Source organism: Lepus europaeus, chromosome 7 (assembly GCF_033115175.1).
Source record: "Lepus europaeus isolate LE1 chromosome 7, mLepTim1.pri, whole genome shotgun sequence".
Classification (NCBI taxonomy): domain Eukaryota; kingdom Metazoa; phylum Chordata; class Mammalia; order Lagomorpha; family Leporidae; genus Lepus; species Lepus europaeus.
Window position 1 is genome coordinate 60,279,511 of NC_084833.1, and position 16,904 is coordinate 60,296,414.

At 38.8% G+C, this 16,904-nt stretch overlaps 1 protein-coding gene across 1 annotated transcript; it reads right to left on the reverse strand.

Moving 5' to 3' along the window:
* Positions 1–2,500: 2,500 nt before the first annotated feature.
* LOC133763810 (olfactory receptor 52A1-like) lies at positions 2,501–3,490 on the reverse strand. Its single transcript, XM_062197547.1, has one exon. The coding sequence runs from the start codon at positions 3,488–3,490 to the stop codon at positions 2,501–2,503; it is 990 nt and encodes a 329-aa protein (XP_062053531.1).
* Between the last annotated feature and the right edge of the window lie 13,414 nt (positions 3,491–16,904).

Here is a 16,904-nt window from a genome sequence, read left to right on the forward strand (position 1 = left end):
GCCGACTCTGATCATATTTAGACAAGGTCATAAAAGACAGAGTGAGGATAGTAACCAATGATCCTAAGAGTGACATTTACCAGGTTTGAACAATTATACAGCATTAAGTGGGGAAGAGGACCATCAGTACACACAGCGTGGGAGTAGAGCCATTGGTGGTAGAGTAGAGGTTATGATTACAAAGGAATGAGGCCCAAGTACGCTAGACAGGGTCTAGAACAAAGGACAGAGTCATTATTAGAGGAGCTAAGAAAGGTGCTGTCTAAGCTATAATTAAGTTTTCTGATTGAGAGGCAAATAGAACCTGATAGAAGGGGCTTGATAATAATCTGGTGGGCTTTAGGCCTTGTAAGTTAAGAGGCCCAGATCTATCTATCTCTTCACATGGGGTATATCCTAAGGGAGGTGTGAACCTCCTAGGGGAAGGCACTCTGTTGACTTTCATTACTTGGTTGGCCTGGGAGGAGAGCTGGCCAGGTAAAGGCAGGGGGCATCTCTAACAAGAAATTTACAGTTCTGCCTGCAATGTTGCTGACCCTACTTGACCATCCCCTCAGCTGCAGTGGTCACTTTGGAAGTTGGGCTGAGTGAAGGGCTTTTCAGCTTAGAGCCAATAAGATCTGTGGCTCTGACCTGGGCATCCTTCGACTCCAGGGCAGGTCCATTTCCAGTGATCCAACTCTTGGTATTCCATAGTGTATATATATATACCATAATGTCTTTTTAAAAAGATTTTATTTATTTTATTTGAGAGGTAGAGTTACAGACAGTGAGAGGGAGAGACAGAGAGAAAGGTCTTCCTTCCTTTGGTTCACTCCCTAAATGGCCGCAACGGCCAGAGCTGCACTGATCCGAAGCCAGGAGCCAGAAGCTTCTTTCTGGTCCCCCACACAGATACAGGGGCCCAAGGATTTGGGCCATCCTCTACTGCTCTCCCAGACCATAGCAGAGAGCTGGATTGGAAGTGGAGCAACTGGGACTAGAACCGGCACGCATATGGGATGCCAGCACTACAGGCGGAGGATTAACCTACTGTGTCACAGTGCCAGCCCCACCATAATGTTTTTATTCTGTAGTATAGAATATTATAGATATTCCATAATACCTCAATTGATGGACATCTGGGTAGATTCCAAATGACCACAAAGGCCAGGGCTTTGGCAGGCCTAAGCCAGGAACCAGGAGCTTCTTATGGATATCTCATATGAGTACAGAGGGCCAAATATTTGGAACATCCTCTTCTGCTTTCCCAGGCACATTATCAGGGAGTTGGATCAGAAATAGAGCAGCTGAGAGTCGAACCAACACCCATATAGGATGCCAGGTCACAAGCGACAGCTTTACACATAATACCTGCCCCAGCATCTTATATGATTGTTGGCTTGTGCCTTGGCTGTTCCACTTACAATTCAGCTCCCTGCTAATGACCTGGAAAAAGCAGTGGAAGATGTCCCAAGTATATACAAAGAAAGGAGAAAAGCAAAGGAATAAACAAGAACGGAAAGTACAAAAGGAAAAGTTGAAGAGCTAAAGAAAGGGGCTGATAATAGGAATTTATTAGATACACAATACTTCTCAACCAAGTTTGTCTCATACTCTGCTCATGTTTTGGGAATATAAATTCTTTGTGGGAGAGCAACAGCTAAGTTTTTATTTTAAACAAATAAGTATGTTTTTAAAATTTTATCTATTTTTAGTTATTTTATTTATTTTAAAGACAGAGAAACAGGCAGGGAGGGTGGAGGAGGATAGAGAGAGGGAGAGAGAGAGAGAGATATTGATTGATTGATTGATTCTATTAACTGGTTCACTCCACAGATGCCTCCTCCAGCTAGGCCTGGGCAAGGCTGAATCCATGAGCTTCAAACTCAATTCTGATCTCCCAGGTGGGTTGCAGAAACTCGAGTACTTAAATCTTCACCTACTGCCTATCAGGGTACATGTCGGCGGCCACTCGACAAACTAAGCGAAGACACAGTACTCGGTCCGTTCATCAGCGTTTAATGCCTTGAAGCCTTCAAGCCAAGGTAGGGAGCTTGGAGACAAGGGACCGGAGGCCGCCTTCTTGAGAGGCTCTTCAACCACCGGCCCCGAGCACAGCAAGAAATGAGTATATATACCCACAGCCCCACAAGCTCAAAGATGGTTACACAGAGTCAGTATAGCGTAACAAACAAAAGGTTACATAAAATTCAAACAACCGATAACATCAATAACATCCTGTTATGCAGCTAGAGGTCTAGAACACCTGCATATCTCAGGCAAGTCTTGGCGTAAACAGGTCGCCTTAACCCGAGGTTAGGGCTAGGTATGGAAAATTCCATATGACAGTGCTATATGTGGGGGTATTTCCCCACAGGTACACATTAACAGGATGATTGATTGTAAGTAGAACAAAAACACAAGCCCAGGTAATCCAATAAGGGATGACAGGTGTCCCAAGCAGTAGATTAACCACTGTGCCAAACACCCAGCAAGAAATGTGTTTACATCTGATATATTATTTGTTATATCGTTGCTGAGAGTCAAACTTAATTATACAAATCTGAGTAACTCGCCTGCGTATCTCCTTGGTCTTCACACCATACACAATAGGGTTTAGGGCAGGGGGAACAAGTAGATAAATGGTAGACAAGAGAATGTGCACATAGGGGGACACATGACCAAAACGGTGACTGAAGAAGGAAAAGAAGGCAAGGATATAAAATTCCAGGAAGACAACAATATGAGCTGTACAAGTATTGAATGCTTTGAGTCTTGCTTCCTTCTGGGGAAGACGGAAAACAGCTTGAAAAATCAGAATGTAGGAGATGAAGACAAAGATCATGTCAAAACCTAAAATTGCAAAAGCCACAAAGAGCCCATAGGACTTGTTAATATGTACATCTTCTGCAGCCAGCTTGACTACAGCCATGTGCTCACAATAAGAGTGGACAATAACCACAGAGTGGAAATTTTTCAGCCTTTTGAGTAGAATGGGTAAAATGCCAACAAGCACCATTGCTCGGATTGCTACCAACAGTGTCACCCAGACAAGAAAGAAAGGTGTGAGGATAGAGGTATGCCTTAAAGGATCACAGATGGCAACATAGCGGTCATAGGCCATGGCTAACAGAATTCCAGACTCCATGCCCTGCAAAGCATGGATGAAGAAAAGCTGGGTGAGGCAAACATCAAAAGCCATGGAGAAAGAGTCAAACCAGAAGATGGCTAGCATCTTAGGAGCAATGGCTACACAGAGTCCTAGGTCAGTGGCTGCCAGCACTGCCAGGAAGATGTACATGGGTTGGTGTAGATTTCTCTCTGTCGGGATAATGATAAGCAAGTAGATGTTCCCCAGGAGTGCCACAAGGCAAATGCCAAAAAAGGGAAACCCAATCCAAAATTGCACGTGTTCTAGTCCAGGAATCCCAACCAAGACCACTGTACTTGGGTTCAGATATGACACGTTGGTAGATCCCAGAAGGCTGCTATATCCTTTACTCACCATTGTGTGTGATAGCTCTTCAGAGAAAAATGATGGATGTAAAGGAAGAAGGGCACTATTAATCTATTTCTCAAAAAACACAAGAAAAGGCAAGGGGGATGGAAATATGACCAAGTGGCATTAATTGTCTAGACATTAATATAGATCAGTATCAGAATAGAACTTTTGGATATTCCACATTTGCAGGCACATACTATGATCCAGTGTTCATCACCTAGAAATCATGGAAATAGAAGGAAGCTGATCTAACAGCGTTGTTTCTTCTTGTCTTCAAAAATTCTCAGATGGTGTCACAGAGGACCATCTTAACTTTTCTGTCCATATCCATCTCCAAATTCCAGATATATTTCAGATTAGGTGACTTGCTCTGTAACACTTAAAGCTGTAGTATGGATCCTCAGCATTATAGCTCTGTCAAATTAGCCCAAAGCTCAGTAATTTCAGATGGCAACAGCCTCTCTCAGTCTTCCCATTTTCTGTGGTTTAGGCAGTAAACTACTTCCTTCACATATTAATGATTGACTTTCGTAGCAGAGAATGAGGAGATTTGGTCTTTCAACAAATATCGTTGAATTAGCTATGTGCAGACCAATTATCCAGGTTTGTGGAGATGATATGTAGGAGGTACTCTTTCATCAGTAGTGGTTGAGAAGTTTTGACTTACCAAATTAATTCTTGCCGATGACTCTTCAAAGTGGATGGATTACCATGATTGGGTTTAAAGCAATGTAAGCACTCACTGATCTTAGAGGGGACAGAACATAATAAGTGTATAAATTAGGGTCCAAAAATAGGATGGGATTCAGGCCACAAAACCTAACCTGTTGGATAATCTCTATAGCTTAAATGACAGCACTCTGGTATTTATAATGGAGTTCAACCTAAGCTTGTGTTACACGCATCTTTTCATTTCTTGTCACAGATAACAGGTAATATAATTTCTGACACCTTTGAATACAACTACCTCAAATTTCTGATTTTTTAAATACATTTTCTACTTTTCTCTTGGCATACTATGGAGGTTTAAAGCAGCCTTATATATTTTATCATCTTTTTTTATTTTCCATTAATCATACAACAGTCTTAAAATCATGTTAAAGTGTTTTGCATCTTCAGTATGATTGTGCCAAAGCCAAATACATTGACTAAATGGGGAGTATCACTCTGAATAGGGTTTTATGTATTTTTCTTTGAAAGGAGAAACCTGATGGGTTACTTCTATATAACCAGAAGAGTAATCGGAATGGTTTATACAGAGTAGGAAAATATATGTGTGGTCTATATAGAAAGTCCACACAGTATTACAATATGTAACACTTTAGTAATTGATGGACAGTAGATCTTCTTACATGAATTTCTGCAGCCACACACATCTATAGGCTCAGGCCAAGATAATAAACAGATAAAGATTAAAACAACTAGAAAGTTTGTAAACCTAAATTCCTTTTGATGATAATATGGAATGAAGTGAAGCCAAGGAAATGATATGGATGTCCGAAAATGACTGCTGATAAATTTAAAAGATCCTTGTGAAGGTGGCACAAGCTTTTAAACACAGAGCCTAAAGAAACTGCAAAACACTGTACTTATAGATAATAACCCATTTTTAAGTTTTCAGATAATCTAATCATAAAATGAAAGTTGTTAGCCCCAGCCCTTCCAATATAAGTAATAAGGTATTAATTATATTAATTTCATTCCATATAGTGTGGTCTGTAAAATCATGGGATAAGAATTAAGAAATATAAAATATCATATAGTACAGGCTCTGCTATTTGCTTCATTATGAGCAAGGGGATAATATCACTTAGCTCAATAAATTATTGAGAAATATAAATAAGATTATATATGAAATTGTTGGCACAGGTATGGAAAAGAGTAAGCACTCAAAATTGGATAGCTAATGCATGTCTGAGCCTGTGGAGAACTGTGAAGACAGACACACATACTGCCTTCTTGAGGAAATGTAAAACATAATGCAAAAGGAGGAAATTGATCAAACACTCCATCAGAACACAGATCTTCTGGAGCTCAGTGAAATCTGGTAGCCTAGATATTTCTGTAGTTAGAACAAATGGTCATTCTTAACAGTAACAAAATTATGTCTCCATGCTGTGCAGACCTTAATAGAGTCAGTAAATTCTGTTAATTTGAGTAATTTGGCAACTTTTGAGAAACAATCCTCATTTACGTAGATGGACAGGGAAAGCTTGAACAGGAACACTTTTTTAAAAGAGGTTATATTAACAATTGATTTAAAATTGCTAGGGCAGGCATTTTGTGCAACTTACTTTTCTATGATAATAAGAACAGAAAATGTTCATTACTGGTCTCTGAATGGAAGAGAGGAATAGAATAGGAGGGTTTCTTAAATAGTGATATTGAAAAGTATAAGAAACAAGAAACAAAAATACAAATTATTAATGTGCTTGATCCAGGGCAGATTGAATTTAGGGGGCTGAGGTATAAGCTGTTGTTACTGAATCCATAATAGGGTGATCCTATTTTTGACCTTTTTCCAAATCATTCACATCATTCAATTCATCTGGCTCAAACTAACTCACTCTCTTCTCTCTCTCTCTCTCTCTCCCAAACTACAGACTAGCTCTTTTAAAATTTTAATAAACCAAAAAATACTAGATTTCCTTTTAGTAATTACTGCAAGGTATCCATTAGGAATTTTCCCCATAAAATTGAAAAATAGTACTAAATTACCTCTCTCTTCTATATTTAAGTGGCATGATTCTAATGAAGTGCTGATATTACTGAACAAAAACAAAATGAAACATTTGGGTGTGGAGAAAGAAGATAGCCATGAAAAAAGAAATATTATTACTGAGAGAATCAGGACTAAGGTATCTGACCTGCTATCCCTTTCACTTCTTCCTATTATATGTATAATTAATTATAAGGCCTGATCATATTCATGTTTCCAAACACGGAGAAGAAACTCACCCGTCTATACAGGTAGCCAGCTGACATGCAAGGGCAATGGATGGAATGGCTCTTTGATGCCAGATTTTGGATTTGGAATGGTATTAATAGCCAAGTTTCTCTCATCATCAGTCATTAGCAGTTTTTTTTCTTAGCCATTCTAGGGATCTAAGCTAATCCCAGGGCAATACTATAGATGTCTCTGGAGAAGTCATTATACTTCTGAGACTCATTCATGCTTTGCAGGAGGAAGATGCTCATTGCTTGAAGGCACATATCCAGACAGCCTGCAGTTATTTCTGAGAAAATATTTCCAAGGCCAGAGAACCAGGAAATAGCAAATCAAATCATGGGTCACTTTCAGAGAATGATAAATCTGAAATCATTTACAGAATGGAAAAGAAAATCTGATTAATAGAGAATTTGCAAATCGGAAAGACAAAAATGTTCATTTTGTCAGCTTTCAGACCTTTGTCCAGGCTTGTAGATTAAGGGAAAAAAAGAGGTGTCATTTATATAAATGTAATATTACTTACTACAGCCTCAGGGTACATAGCTACCACAACTACAAGTATTTCTGCCACCATAACTTTTACTAAAATTCTTAGAATCTATTATCATAATTCATTGTTTCAAAAAAATTGGAACATTTTTATATCCTTAGTTAGAAGATACTGCACTTTTCCTTACTTAAGCCAAATTGGGAACATATCATTTCCTTCTTTTTTCCACGTTCACACCACATTGTACCCCTTACCAACCATATTTGTCCAATTTTGTAGCGGTTCTTTGTGCTACTATGCTATCGGAGTAATTTACAGGCTATCTCAATATGATGCGTTTCATAGAATCTTAGAGATTATTTCGAATATTATATTGTTAACAAAGTTATCATAATATACTTATTTGCCATCGGGTGCCTTTAAATATATCCAGTGTTGGATTAGTTGCCTTTTATTCTTTACTACAGGATGCAGGATTTAGTGTATTGGTTCTTTTTTTTTTTTTTTTTTTTTTTTTTGACAGGCAGAGTGGACAGTGAGAGAGAGACATAGACAAAGGTCTTCCTTTTGCCATTGGTTCACCCTCCAATGGCCGCCGCGGTAGGCACGCTGCAGCAGGCGCACCACGCTGATCCAATGGCAGGAGCCAGGTGCTTATCCTGGTCTCCCATGGGTGCAGGGCCCAAGCACTTGGGCCATCCTCCACTGCACTCCCTGGCCACAGCAGAGAGCTGGCCTGGAAGAGGGGCAACCGGGACAGGATCAGTGCCCCGACCGGGACTAGAACCCGGTGTGCCAGCGCCGCAAGGCAGAGGATTAGCCTAGTGAACCGCGGCACCGGCAGTGTATTGGTTCTTAAAATACATTATATAATGTGAAATTCATTACATTTAGTGGTTTAATTGGACGAGAACTAATCCCCTAACTCCAACTATCAAGTGATCACTCTTTTAAAAATGTATTTATATATAAGAAAGGAAAGAGGAAGAAAGAGAGAAAAATCTCCCATCCTCTAGTTCACTCTCCCAGTGTTTGCAATGTTGTGATTGAGCTAGGAGCGAAGACCTGTCCAGCCAAGTCTTCCACATATTTGCCACCCAGGGTGTACAAAAGCAAGAAAATGGAATTAGAAGCAGAACTAAGGCTTGAACCTAAGCACTGCATTATGAGATGTTGGTTTCCCAATCAGCATGTTAACTGTTGTGCCAAATGGCTGCCCAGGATGATATTTCAAAAATTTCTTGGTTCTGTGACTAGGCTTCTAGGACTATGTAAAAATTTATGAATTGATATCTGAAAAATGTCTATCTGATGCTTCAATATTCACTGGCATCAACAGAGATAAGTATCTACATATCTATCACTTCCTGATTTTTCATTGTCTCCTTCTATTAGATCTATGGTTGCACAATTTTTTCACAAATCAACTCTAAAATTTGTCACATTTGTTTTCTTTTTCACCTACATTTTAAAACCTGTTCTGCAAATATCCAATCTTTATTTTGTCCCATTCTTTGTTGTTCTCTGTCAATAACTTCATGAACAATTCCTGAGATACTGTACTGTATCCTATATATCCACATATTTCTTCTCTATCTTTTCCTTTCCTAAACAAATGAGATGTCCACTGTCACATTCACATACTGATGGAATTTACTGAAATTAAAAGAATTCCAGAGAACTATCTCAATATTTGTGTTGAAGCAGTGGTTAGGAAGTAGACTGTTCTTAATTTCTCATTGAGTCATTTCTGATTATTCATCTTTGTATCTGAACATTATATTATTTCATTTGTTTCTGTAAAATCCTTTTTTCCTCACCTGGTTGAGGACACTCATATTTAAAATTAGCAATCTAAGTGAGTAACTCCTTTTTACAGGGAAATTATTCTTTCTCTCTCTCAATATAAATATAGATATAGAGATTATTGATAAACATAATGGTATAAATTAATATGAATACATATTATAGACACTTATATGGGTATATACACATACAAGTTTTTACATACATATGCATGTGTAGTGTATGTTTGTATGTATATATTTTAAATATATTACCTTCTGTTAAAAAGACAAATAAATTGAAGAGCAGATACATTACAATAGTGTGTTCCAAGGTAGGTGATGAGTCTTATATTTTGGATACATGGATAAACGTGTTGCAACAATTTTAAAGATGATAAGATTCAATATGCAATGGATATTTGGGTCGCTATAAAAAAGCTTGGTTAATTGGAAAGTAATAAAGGAATTTAATTTTAAATGAAGAATGCTGAGCAATCAAAGGAGTAGACAAAGGCATGTGCCCTTTAGTAATTATTGAGAACTAGGGTCTTATTTAAATAAAAATGAGAATTACAAGAATGTCATGGTTTGAAATATATTTTAAAAGATAAGTCTGGTGGGGCCAGCACCATGGCTCACTTGGTTAATCCTCTGCCTGTGGCGCCAGCATCCCATATGGGCACCAGGTTCTAGTCCTGGCTGCCCCTCTTCCAGTCCAGCTCTCTGCTGTGGCCAGGCAGTGGAGGATGGCCCAAGTACTTGGGCCTATGCACCCACATGGGAGACCAGGAGGAAGCACTTGGCTACTGGCTTCAGATCGGCTCAGTGTGCCGGCTGTAGCGACCATTTGGAGAGTGAACCAATGGAAGGAAGACCTTTCTTTCTGTCTCTCTCTTTCACTGTTAACTCTGCCTGTCTAATAAAAAAAAGAGATAAGTCTGGTTATTATTTTTGTACTTGGCGTGGAAATAAGTTGAGACAGGGGCCCATTTGTGATCTGTATCATTCAATATGGTCCAAATGATGCAGCTAAAACTTGAGAGATTTTTATAAATAAAAACGTGTTTCCTGTTGATGTTTCCCTTTTTGCAATATTGACCTGGGACTTGCAAGGAATGTATAGCCCCTATGTGAACTACTGCTGTTGCATCACTGGGAAAAGGACAACTGTGAACGTATATGAATTTTAGTTTACAAATGACACAAGTCAACTCTATTTATAGGTCATCAGCCAAAGAAAGTCACATGATACACACTCATGTCACTAATATGGGGTGGGTGCTCACACAGTGAGGGGCCTGACCTGTGACTCTGTTAGATAGTTTTAGTAACAGCTTGCACCTCATAATAAAATTGATAGCATTTTTACATGAAATATCTAGGGAGAACGAATGGCGTAAAGCAGGAATCCACCAGAAGATGTGGCAAGAGGTACTTGTTCTGGATATTTCAATGGGAAAGTAAGATTTGCTGACTGTTTGGGTGGAGTAAGCAAGAGAAAGAACAGCAGAGTTAGATTTCATGATATCTGGCCAATCAAATGCACAGAGAGAGCTGCTACTAAAGAGAATGAGAAAACTGGGAGTAGAGCAGGTGCAGAAGAGACTTGAAATCCAGCTTGGGAGTGCTAATTTAAAATGAAAATATATAACACTTATAACCACTAGGCAGTTTAAATGTGAATCTGAAGTTAAAAGTGTCTGAATTTAGGTCAGAATTGCCTGTACACAGTAAGACAATTAAATGTGAATCTGCGAGTACAATCCTTGGTTAGAAAGATCATTGGTTGAGGTGACAGTGACACTGGAGGAAATTATGGCAGGAGGAGAGCAGCAGGATACCAAAGAGGAAATGGGGGAATATCATGAGTCAAGGCATATTAAGTACCTAAATTAAACTTTAATGAACTAAATTACAAATAATTGAAATTTCTGAGTTGAGGAAGATCAAAACAAATTAGGAGAATATTTTGGTGATTCTGAATAGAGGTAAGAATAGTTTAGATAAGGTTGGTAGAAATGAGCTTATGAACTCATTGAATTATAGGTAAATATTGACACAGAGCTGATCGTCTGTAAATAGATATTATGTGAAATATTATGGAATTTCAGAATCAAGAGTAATAGTTAAACAAAAGAAAACACAGATGTGGATGCTGTTTATCTTTTCCAGTATAGAATCAGGTACATAATAGGCATTTAACAAATACTTGTTGAATACAAATTTCTTATAATCAGACACTTATATGTATACATCTGTATTTTTGTAATATATAATGTTAACATGTTTCCTATAAGTGTATAATTCATATCAATATATGTATGTATATGGCTATACTTACATATATATGTATGAATGCTTGTACATATATGTGTAGGTATAGGAAGCATATAGATGAATGCAAATATGAGGATATTAAACTGTATTGTATAGAGAGAGAAAGAGGGAACATATTGTGATATAAATAGATATATTTTGTTTAAGAATTGATAGGACTATATTTTGTTGTTTCATTGAGTGCTGTATGGGCATTAATGTGTATATATGTAATATTCTAACACTAGTAGTATAATACTTAAAGGGTAATAGGGATGCAATTATCTAGTTCTCTACGTTGTTTTTATGTTGTCCTCACAGCTAAGCCCCTGATTGGAATACATCCTTAATTGTAACTGCACTTGTGTGAGAGTCAGAGCCATGTGATTAGGGGAATAAACTGCTTCGTTAAGCATTCCTTCAGAGGAAGGAATTCGGTGTAGCAGTTAAGATATTGTTGGCACCAACCCCATCCCATATCAGACTTCCTGGGTTCAAGTACTGGCTCTGCTCCTGATTCCAGCTTCCTGCTACTGCATACCCTGGGAGGCAGTAAGTGATGGCTCAAGTATTTGGAAGAAGTAATGGCTCAAGTACTTGGGTCCCTGTCACTGACACGGGAGACATAAACTGATTTCTAGATTCCTGGCTTCTGTCTGATCCAGCTCAGGCTCTTGAATAAGTTTGGGGAGGAAACAGCAGATGACAGAAACTCTCTCTCTCTCTCTCTCTCTCTCTCTCTCTCTCTTTCTGCCATTCAAAAGTAAAAAATACATTAAAAGTAAAACCAGGGCCAGTGCTATGGTGTAGCTGATAGAAGTAGCTGCCTGCAGTGCTGGCATCCCATATAGGCACCAGTTTCAGTGCCAGCTGTTCCACTTCCAATCTAGCTCTCTACTATGGCCTGGAAAAGCAGTTGAAGATGGCCCAGCTCCTTGGGCCCTTGCCCCCATGGGGGAGACCCAAAAGAAGCTCCTGCATCTTGACTTCGGATCAGCGCAGCTACGGCTATTGTTGCCATTTGGGGAGTGAACCAATGGATGGAGAACTTTCTCTCTCTCTCTCTCTCTCTCTCTCTCTCTCTCTGCCTCTGCCTCTCTACAATGCTGCCTTTAAAGTAAGTAAATAAAGCTAAAAAAATAAAAAATCTAAAAAAAAGAAATAAATCAAAAGTTTCTTTGGTCTTCATAATATTTTTGTTACCAACTGTCAGCATGTGATGGAAAGAGATAAACATTTCCTTAGAAATTCTTATATCTCCTAAAGATGAAGAAATCACTGTTGTAGGGTTCTAGCCCTTGAGACTGCCCCAAGGATCCTGTAGAACCTGTGCTTCTGTTTTCCATTCAGGGATTGACTCCAGTATCTGGGTTCCTGGCTTTTATTCAGCACACTATGATCAGTCGGTGGAAGAGGAATGACAGATCCTCTGTGTTTGCTGAGGCCTAGGATGCAAGAGACCATACAAGATGAATGAGGAGAAGCTTCTCCTAGTTGTGAGGAGCAAATATTCAGAATTACTGTGGATTCCCAGGGCTCAGCCAAGATGGAAGTACATTAACAACTTACAGCAAAGGTCAGCAACCTGGTCTCACTGAAAAGAAGTTGGACACGTCTTGGGGCTGTTTCACCACTCAACAGTAAATCAGTGCAGACCCAGCACAAGCGACAAGCCAGTTCCAAGGTTAGGTCAGTATGTCTGTGTGATGCCCTTTATAATTTGAAGTCTTTTGGTCAACTGGTACAGACTCCAAAAAGAAAATATGTGTAGGTTTGCACTCTGGGATAAATGACTTTTAAAAAATTACATTAATCACAGGTTTCATGATGAGTATATTGGAATCAATTTACATGCTGAAACTGAAGGAGTTTAGGATTATTTGATGTATTTACTATATACCATGCTATTAATCTACAAAGTCTCAGTATAACAAAGTTAAAAAAAAGAGTGTATTCTTATATTTTTAGAAAATCAGTTATGATAAGACTGTGAAATCACTGACATAAATTTAGTTTATTTGGGTTCTAATATATTTGTAGTGGAACAGAGAGAAGGTTAGGATTGAAGCAGGATTTTCTTTTTTTGGAACATGCTGATTATGAATCTTTGGCTGATGCTTAGCCTATTTATAAGATTATTTTCTATATTACTCAACACAATAAAGGCAATTTATGACAAACCCACAGCCAGTCTTTTATTGAACAGGGAAAAGTTGGAAGTATTCCCACTAAGGCCCAGAACCAGGCAAGTTTGCCTACTTTCACCATTACTATTCAATATGATCCTGGAAGTTTTAGTCAGAACACTTGGGAGAGAAGAGAAGAGAAGAGAAGAGAAGAGAAGAGAAGAGAAGAGAAGAGAAGAGAAGAGAAGAGAAGAGAAGAGAAGAGAAGAGAAATCAAAAGGATACAAATTTGGAAGGAGGAAATCAAACTATCTTTATTTGCAGAGGGAATGAGGGCATGATTCTATATATAGGGGATCCAAAAGACCCCACTAAGAGACTATTGAAATTCATAAAACAGTTTGGTAATATGTCAGGATCTAAAATACACACAAAAATCAATAGCCTTTGCATACACAAACAATGCCATGGCTGAGAAAGAACTTCTAACATTAATCTCATTCACAATAGTCACAAAAAAGTATTTATCTTGTAATAAATTTAACCAAGGACATCAAATATTTCTTTGATAAAAATTATAAAACATTAAAGAAATAAATAAGACACAAAAAATGGAAAAGTCTTCTCCCATACTACCAAAAGCAATTTACAGATTCAATTAGATCCAATACAAATACTAATAACATTCTTCTCAGATCTAGAAAAAACAATGCTGAAATTCATATGGAAATGCATGAGACCCCAAATACCTAAGGAATCTTATAAAAAAATCTGGAGATATCTCAATACCAGATTTCAAGACATAATAGAGGGCAGTTTCAATCAAAAGAGTCTGGTACTGGCACAAAAACAGATGGAAAGACCAATGAAACAAAATAGAAATTCCAGAAATCCACACATTTACAACCAACTTATCTTTGACAAAGGAGCTAAAATCAATTCCTGGAGAAAGGACAATCTCTTCAACAAATTGTGCTAGGAAAACTGGATCTCCACATGCAGAAATATGAAGCAAAACTTCTATCTTATACCTTACACAAAACTAACCACTCAAAATGGATAAAAGACGTAAATCTATGACCCAATACCATCAAATTACCAGAGAACATCCAGAAACCCCTGCAACACATTGACATAGATAAAGACTTCTTTGAAAAGACCCCAGAAACACTCAGCAAAGTGGAGAGGTAACTGACAGAAAGGCAGAACATATCTGCAAACTATGCAACTGATAAAGTATTAATATCCAGAATATATGAAGACATCAAGACACTCAACAACAACAAAACAAACAATCCAGTTAAGAAATGCACATAAAACTTGAACAAACATTTTTCAAAAGGGGAAATCCAAATAGCCAACAGACACATGAAAAAATATTCAAGATCACTAGCCATCAGGAAAATGTAACACAAAAACACAATGAACTTTTACCTCACCCCAGTTAGAATGGCTTTCATAACAAATTAACAAACAACAAATGCTGGCAAGGATGCATGGAGAAAAGGTACCCTAATCCAGTGTTAGGCGGAATGTAATCTGGTACAGTCACTATGGGAGACAGTATGGAGATACCTCAGAAACCTGAATATAGGCCTACCATATGACCCAGCCATCCCACTCCTGGGAATTTAGCCAAAAGCATTGAAATCAGTCTGGCACTGCGGCTCACTAGGCTAATCCTCTGCCTGCAGTGCTGATACTCTGGTTTCTAGTCCCAGTTGGGGCGTTGGTCTGTCCCGGTTGCTCCTCTTCCAGTCCAGCTCTCTGCTGTGGCCCGGGAAGGCAGTTGGGGATGGCCCAAGTGCTTGGGCCCTGCACGTGCATGGGAGACCAGGAGGAAGCACCTGGTTCCTGGCTTCGGATCAGCGCAGCGTGCCGGCAGTAGCAGCCATTTGTGGGGTGAGCCAAAGGAAGGAAGACCTTCCTCTCTGTCTCTCTCTCTCACTACTCTGCCTGTCAAAAAAAAAAGAAAAAAAAAAGAAAGAAAGAAATGAAATCAGTATATGAAAGGGTCATCTGTACTCCATGTATATTACAGATCAATTCATAATATCTAAGATATGGAATCTACCCAAATATCCATCAACTGAAGACTGGATAAAGAAATTATGGAATAATAAAGAAACCATGGAATGCTACACAGTGGTGAAAAAAAATGAAATCCTGTCATTCACAAAGAAATGGATGTAACTTGAAAACATTATACTTAGTGAAATAAGCCAGTCCCAAAAAGGCAAATACCATATGGTCTCCCTGATCTGTGGTGATTAATAGAGTACCTAAAAGTAATCTATGGAGTTGAAATTGACACTTTACAATGTGATAACTTTGAATAGCCTCTGTCTTAATTGTTGAGGAATACTTTTTAATTTTTATGCTATTTGTTGAATTCTTTACTTATAAACCATATGTGTATAAAGTTAGTAAAAAACAAAAATGGGAATGGGAGAGGGAAGAGGATGAAAGGTGAGTGTGGGTGGGAGATAAGGCAGGTTGAGAAGAATCACCACGTTCCTTAATTTGTATGTACGAAATGCATGAAGTTTAGGCCCGTGCCGCGGCTTACTAGGCTAATCCTCCGCCTTGTGGCGCTGGCACACCGGGTTCTAGTCCCGGTTGGGGCACCAGATTCTGTCCCGGTTGCCCCCCTTCCAGGCCAGCTCTCTGCTGTGGCCAAGGAGTGCAGTGGAGGATGGCCCAAGTACTTGGGCCCTGCACCCATGGGAGACCAGGATAAGCACCTGGTTCCTGCCATCGGATCAGCACGGTGCGCTGGCCTCAGCGCGCCAACCGCGGTGGCCATTGGAGGGTGAACCAACGGCAAAAGAAAGACCTTTCTCTCTGTCTCTCTCTCTCTCACTGTCCACTCTGCCTGTCAAAAAATAAAAAATAAAAAAAATGCATGAAGTTTATATATCTTATATAAAAACTTTCTAAGTACAAAAATAATATTCTGTTTCCTAACACAAAACATACCAAAATCTGTGGCATTCTTTAAAAATAGGTGGAAAAAACACCTCAAAGATTTGGGTTATAGTTAGACTCACAGAATTTTTAAATATCAACCATCTTTAGGAACCCTAATAATCATATTGAGTACACTTTTGAATAAATGATAATACCCTAGTGTTTGATTTGGGAGACTTAGATTATTAAACATATTAAGAAAATAAGGAGAATAATAACCACAGAGAATATAATTTATATATAATTCTTTGATGGAAATTATTGTTTACTAGATTAGGAATAGTAAGCACTGTGGAATCTGCACTTAGAGACAAAAGTATTGATCAACAGTTTAACAATAATTTAGAAGTTCTTAATACTGCAAACATTCTTTTTCATTTTTTTTTTTTTTTTTTACAGACGGAGTTAGATAGTGAGAGAAACAGAGAGAAAGGTCTTCCTTCCTTTGGTTCACTCCCCAAATGGCTGCTACAGCCGATGCACTGCGCCGATCTGAAGCCAGGAGCCAGGTGCTTCCTCCTGGTCTCCCAGGCGGGTGCAGGGCCCAAGCACTTGGGTCATCCTCCACTGCCCTCCCGGGCCAGAGCAGAGAGCTGGACTGGAAGAGGAGCAACCGGGACTAGAACCTGGTGCCCATATGGGATGCCGGCACCGCAGGGAGAGGATTAACCTAGTGAGCCACGGTGCCAGCCCCAATACTGCAAACAGTCTTAAGATTCTATGTTTAAGCCACTGCTGCCTAGGAAAATTGTAACAAAATAATTGATAAAGATACACTGAA